This window comes from Papaver somniferum, chromosome 7 (assembly GCF_003573695.1).
Source record: "Papaver somniferum cultivar HN1 chromosome 7, ASM357369v1, whole genome shotgun sequence".
NCBI classification, from domain to species: Eukaryota; Viridiplantae; Streptophyta; class Magnoliopsida; order Ranunculales; family Papaveraceae; genus Papaver; species Papaver somniferum.
The window spans coordinates 46,190,659-46,197,517 of record NC_039364.1 but is presented as its reverse complement, the minus strand read 5'-3'; the positions used below and the strand labels follow the sequence as shown (position 1 = coordinate 46,197,517).

The window sequence follows — 6,859 nt, the reverse complement described above, 5'->3', positions numbered from 1 at the left end:
TTTGTCGGCAAAGTTTTGATCACTTCAGTAACTTCCGGATAATCAATTATAACATAGCTTAAAAATTAAAAGGAAACCCTAATGTCTCTTCAGCAACTTCCGGATAATCAATTATAACATGGCTTAAAAACTAAAAGAAAACCAACTATACGATAAACAGGGCTGCAATCAAATTCAGAAAGACTGGAAAGTAATTGCAGGTCAATGCCAGTAACAAATACATATTGTGAAACTCAAATTCAGCGTTCCCTTTGACAAGCTCTTCTTAGACATGGCATAAAAGGTTAAAAGTAAAATAACTCAAACAAGCATATTTGTGCGGAATAACTACTCAAGTGATCAAAACTATTTAAGGTAAGAACATCTAGCGGCGTATATTAGCATGCCAACTTTATCCTTGATATGTGGCACGTGGAAGGCTACTGAATGACAACTTTCACTAGCGTTTCTCATTTACATGAGAAAACATGCTGGTGAACTCATTTAACCTATCATGCATACAAAACGGTCCGACATCGTTATAAGTTGAATAAATAATCATGCAGCCCTTATTTGTTAAAGACAAGTACACCGTCAGCGAGGGAGAAAATACAAGTAGATTGGATTCTATCAATCGATTTTCTGCCGATCAAAATAAACAAATAACCAGACACTATTTTCTAAGATCCTGAATCACTTTTGACTCCACGTAGCAGTTTCCTCATCAAAAAAGTTCTAACAGTTACATTGTAGTTTCCTAGGGTCACAATATCTGCTAAGATCCCGAATCACTTTTGTGTCCACGCAGCAGTTTCCTCCTCATCTAGGATATTCCTTTCAAATTTTTTTTACCACATATTGTTGTAGTTTCCTGGTGTTTCTAGAAAAGGTTTATGGCATGCCAAACTACGCAACCGAGTGCAACTAAGTATTGATTGGATGACCTACGAGACACAACAAGATATGCAGATGAATTAACGAGCAATACAGAGTCTTTCTTCTTATTTTAGAGCTGGTCTATGAAAAAGAAAAGCCAATGTAGGTTGATCAGTTGATGCAAATACAGCAAGAACTTGCTATACTTACCAAGTACTAGAGCTTTCATCAATGCAGCTTCAGAAGAACGGCGTAGAAGTACGAAAGGTTAACACCCACGACTACAAAAAAATCCTATAGCCAGTGAGTTCAGGCATTTTAATTTTCTCCTAAGCACCACATACTTGGAGAATTGGATCATGAATAACGACAAGTTTCTAATGCATGTGCAATAACAACTCAAAATGGAAGGGAAAAGTAACACAATGTATATACCTACACATTAAAATACTGAAAATTAGGACTGGCATATAATGTCTGCAGTAGCCGAAAATGGAATAAAAAAAACTCTAACGCGTTATGTCTTCATACGTCTTTAGTAAACAAGAGAGAAACCGAGACACGTGTAGCTAGAACAAATGATTTATCATGATTTGACAGGATAACTAAAAGGTGGCAGCAAAATGTAAGTTAGCATAAGTAACTTAAACCTCATCAGGAGAGTTTCTCCGATGAAATGCATTCAAGTGGTCTTGCATATCAAAGAAGCTGCATATCCTTTGTACAATTTCTCTGGATTGATTAGAGGCAGCACAATTATTTTAAAAAATCATCACTGCATGTCCAACACAAAATATCAGGATCACTTTCAAAAGCTATAATCAATTGAAAAACTATAACAAGAGAAACATCCCAAAGACTCAAGAGTCACGCAACAAGATACTGGATAAAAGCAACATATAACTTCTATTGATCCATCTGTTTATTGGAATTTACATCTGCCACGGCGATTCCTACTAAAACTACTGGTAACCAAAGAAAACATTTTCATTAATTTATCCCAAGCTTCTACAGACTCGAAATTGAAACACTGACTAAGAACATTAACAAAGATACCACTGGTCTATCGAACTTTCCATTTGGTTTCTATAGAATCACAGTCTGGACTGTAATTTTTAATACCTCTCGAAATGAGGTCTCAATGTCGACGAAGAAGAAAAACATGCAGATAAGAACAGTCCAACTAGGGCACCACAATCATATCTACCTCTGCACCAAAAAATAAAGCAGATAACATTTAGAATTACAAAATTCTGGGTTCAACAGATTCAGCCATAAAAACTTGTAAATCACAAAAAAGACTAAATATTAAATAGAGATTACCTTTGAAGGACCTTCAGGAATACTGTAAGAATCTGCTGTAATTCCAGCTAGCCACATACCAGGTAAAACATTCTGAATTTTTTTTTATCAAAACAAAATTTTTGGATTAGTTCTTGTTCAGCAATAGAAATAAAAACCCTATTATTATTCAAAATATAATAAAAAAAAAAAAAAAATTACATACATCAATAACTTTCTGAACAGCCTTAGTTCGTTTCTTTGGTCTACGAGGAGGTTTTGATCCAGTCATAATAAAGAAATCCTCTTCAATCTCCTCCCTTGAAAGAGAAATCCATAACTTCCTTTTCTCTCCTCTATTATCAACATTGACGTTTTCAGTAAAACCTCTTAATCTAGAGGACTTTGGTGGTGGCTGTGGCTGATGATGATTCTCCACTGGTAGTTTGTCATGAAAGTCAGTGTTTTTGACACCATTGATCTCATCATGAGTAGTAGCGGCTGGTGCCTTAGAAGCAGCTCTCCTTGGCCTAAGATTAAATCTTGAATCTCCTTCATCAAAACCACCAGGTATCCGATTCCTGATTACACCATAATCCAACTTCAAAGACTTAATTTCATTCTCAGAAATAGAATTCTTACTCTTAACTGGTTTTTCTTTTTCCATTGAAGTTGGAGGTGAAGGTGTTGGTGAATAAGGCAGGTTCAATTGATTTTTTGCACTAGATTCCTCCATTGAATTGTTATGATCAGGAGAAAAACCCTCTTCTGAGTTTCTGAAGAAATTGGTGTTTCTGGTGGTGGTGTTGTTAATCTGATGATTCTTGCCCCCCCATTTAAATGGTGGGAAATTATGTAATGGTTGATGATGAGATCTTACCGGCACAGTTGCCATGAATGAATCACTCAATTTACTGTAATTCTATATAAGGTTCTTGCAAAAGAATCTGTATATTGAATGATCAAAATCTAGGTTTTCATTACTCTGATCCTACACAGCAGCAGTAGAAAAAACAAAGAGAAAAAATTTTCTTTTTTTCTTTCCTTTTGGTGGAGAGAAAGGGAGTTTATTAGAGGAGGAAGGAGGGGTATTATAATGGTGCCAACCATTACTTATTCAGCGGACTACGTATTTAGTGTAAGGTTCCATATGGGTCCCATTTGAGGGTAATTTCGTAATTATGTACGCATCTTATTTTCTAGGGTACAAACTACAAGAGGAAAAATCAACCAATTTTCTTCCGCGTTTCAAAGAACCCCGGTCGGTGGTAATTCAAAATCTGACCGTCATCGGAATTGGTGATACGATTAACACAATCACAAACCTAGACTGAGAATGCATTCGATTCGCCTTCGCATTGGTGTGAAACTGGAGACGATAGCATTTGCTTGCATACATTATCGGCCTATCCGGCCACGAGTCGTAGTCTTGCCGATTCCCTTTCTACTTACGTTTTTAGGGTAATATATGGTAAATATAGTTCATGTATTAGGGTAATTTTTTTTATTAGCTTTTGTCATGAACAGTCACATAATCCTTTTTGTAATCGATAGCTAAGGCCCGAGTAGAATAATTTCTCACTGATTTCCTTTTCTTTTCTACTTGGAGTTTTCTACTTTTCAAAATGTCATCATACAAGTTATATTTTATCTGGCGTGGCTATGCTTTATCTTCATTAATTTCTTGTTGTTTAGATAAGACCAATTTCTTCATAAAGGGATTTTCGAATTTTACGGGGACTATTGTATATCTATATAAAATAAAATAATCTGCATCGCTGGATTCATTAGATTGGCCATCCAATATGCGATGTATGTATTTAAAAGCAACATCTAAAGGAGTCTGAAAATGACTTACGTTGCTCATCTTTTTTTTTTCAATCTAGCAATTCATTATAACGAAAGATTCATCATACGTGATTTTAATAGAGATCATAACATCAAGTTTGATATTATGATATTTAATAAGAGATAAGATAGAAATAACAAATTTTTCGTTAATCTTTAGCTCACTTCATTCCATAAATGGTCTTTCGAAGACCCACAGTTACAACAAATGGCTTTATTATTTATCATTAAACAGATTTTATGACCGATTATCGACCCCAACCGCTAACCTACTATCCCCGTTCTTATTATTTGCAAAATCACGTAGCACATGACTTCGAGCCTACCAAAAATTACGAACCATTCCTTTGTTATAAAAACACTCTAAATAACATCATTCGGAAATGTGTCACAAACTATACAAAACCCTTTGAGAAAGCTACAATAAATGTGTGGATGTAATATTATTACAGTAATGATTAGGTACCTTACACAGATAGGGAGGAGAGGTATTAATACAAACCAATAGACTAGAGTCAAGTCAATGAGACTTGACTTATACATGACTTTTCCTAATACACGCTCCTCAATTGTTACAAGCAGACAGTGTAACAAATTGTAACAAAACAAACATTACATCCAACAAAGACATAAGCTCAACAAGAGCCAAAACTAAAAACCAAAACTCAACAAGAGTTAAGAAAAGAAACAGATGCTCAACAAGAGCCAATCTGAGAAGAAAAGAAGTTGTCAGACACTGAACAACAGTCAGTCTAACACAGAAGTATGGAGATTGCAGGAAGTCTGGCATAACACTAACACAAGCATGAATTAATTTGTAACACTAGTATCTTGAATAGTAGTTGAAGGAGATTGTATTATTCTGAGCAGAAGTCTTGGGAAAGTAGGATAGCATAATCCTTTTGTCATCACATCAGCTAGTTGTTCTTCAGTTGCAACATGACTAACACTAATAACTCCTTCTTCCACTAGTTCTCTGACAGTGTGATAATCTATCTCCACATGCTTGGTTTTGGCATGAAAAACTGGATTAGAAGCTAAGAAAATAGCACTTTGATTGTCACACAATAACTGCAGAGGATAAGCAACAGAGACATTCAATTCTGTTAGTACATAAGTAAGCCATTGTAACTCAGCAGTGGCAACATTTAAACATTTGTATTCAGCTTATGTTGAACTTCTTGAGACAGTTGGTTGCTTCTTTGATGACCAAGAGACAACTGAGTTTCCTAGAAAAAACACAAAACCTGGTGTAGATCTTTTTGTATCTGGGCAGCCAGCCCAATCTGAATCAGTGTATGCAGTTAAAGAATGAAGATTGCCTCTCTGTAATGTAATACCAGTATTTAAAGTACCCTTTAAGTATCTCAAAATCTTCTTAACAAGAAAAAGATGCTGATCTGTTGGAGCATGCATGAATTGGGAGACATAGTTAACAGCAAAACATATGTCAGGCCTTGTATGAGTCAAATACTGAAGACCACCAACAATAGTTCTATAAGGCAGAGGATCAACTAGAAACACACCATCATGAACAGTACATCTCTTAGCCTTTGCAACAGGAGTGTCACAAGGTTTGCAATCCATCATATTGGCTTTCACTAACAGTTCTAAAGCATACTTTTGTCGTGTAAGAAAAATAGCATCTGCAGTTCTTGTAGCCTCAATACCAAGAAAGAAATGTATATCTCCTAATACTTTCATAGCAAACTCAATACTCAAGGCTTGTATCAGATTATTAATTAAAATATCAGAACTACCTGTCAAAAGTATATCATCTACATATAGAAGTAAGACCATCATATCTGTGTCAGTAATGTAGATAAACATAGAGTGATCATTCTTTGACTTAGTAAAACCATATTGAAGAAGAAAAGAACTAAATCTATGGAACCAAGCCCTTGGTGCCTGCTTCAATCCATAGGGAGATTTCTTCAAATGAAAAACATGATTTGGAAAGTCTGAATGAGTAAACCCTGGAGGTTATTTCATATATACATCCTCAGACAAGTGTCCATGCAGAAATGCGTTTGACACATCAAGTTGCTTTATAGACCAATTTTAGTTTACTGCTAAAGTTAACACAACTCTAACAGTTGTTGACTTAACAACTGGACTAAAAGTCTCTCCAAAATCCACTCCTTCTTGTTGATTATAGCCTTGTGCTACTAATTTATACTTAAGTTTATCAATCTTTCCATCAGACTTTAACTTCACCTTATACACCCATTTACATCCAAGTATGTTCATATGAGGTTCTGGTAAAACATAATCCCAAGTGTCATTTAATATAAGAGCATCACTCTCATCTTTCATTGAACACATTCACACTCAGGTAATTCACATGTTTCTTTAAATGTTTTGGGCTCAGAGATATTAGATAATGAACTTGTAAAAGCTGGAGAAACAGGGTATCTTACAGAATGATGCAAGACAAAATCAGTAAACTGTTTAGGTTTTGAAATACCTCTCATTGATCTAGTAGTAACAGAAGACTGAGGAACATAAGTGGATGGTAGTAAAGATGAATCGGAGGATTCACATTAGAAACAACAGATGAGCTCTCAATAGAAGAAGTAGTTGTATTATAGTAAAAGTTCAACTCATCAAAAATAACATGTCTTGATATGTGAAGTTTGTGAGAAATGGGATCAAAACATTTGTACCCTTTATGGAGTGGACTATAACCTATAAAAATACACTTTATTCACTTTGGAGATAATTTGTCAGGTCTATAATGACCAAGAAAGGGAAAACAGATAGATCCAAAAACTCTTAAAGAGGCATAGTCTGGAATTTTGTTAAAAAGAACCTCATAAGGTGATTTCATTGATAACACAAAAAAGTAGGAGTTCTATTGATTAAGTAAGTAGAA

The 6,859-nt window shown here is 35.0% G+C and overlaps 1 protein-coding gene across 1 annotated transcript; it reads right to left on the bottom strand.

Moving 5' to 3' along the window:
- Nucleotides 1–1,657: 1,657 nt before the first annotated feature.
- On the bottom strand, nt 1,658–3,229 carry LOC113297184. The gene is made up of 3 exons (XM_026545602.1): nt 2,363–3,229; nt 2,179–2,250; nt 1,658–2,064 (listed from the first exon to the last, which is right to left on the bottom strand). Exons 1-3 carry the CDS (start codon nt 3,029–3,031, stop codon nt 2,059–2,061), a joined length of 747 nt encoding a protein of 248 aa, XP_026401387.1. The 5' UTR covers nt 3,032–3,229; the 3' UTR covers nt 1,658–2,058.
- Nucleotides 3,230–6,859: the final 3,630 nt, after the last annotated feature.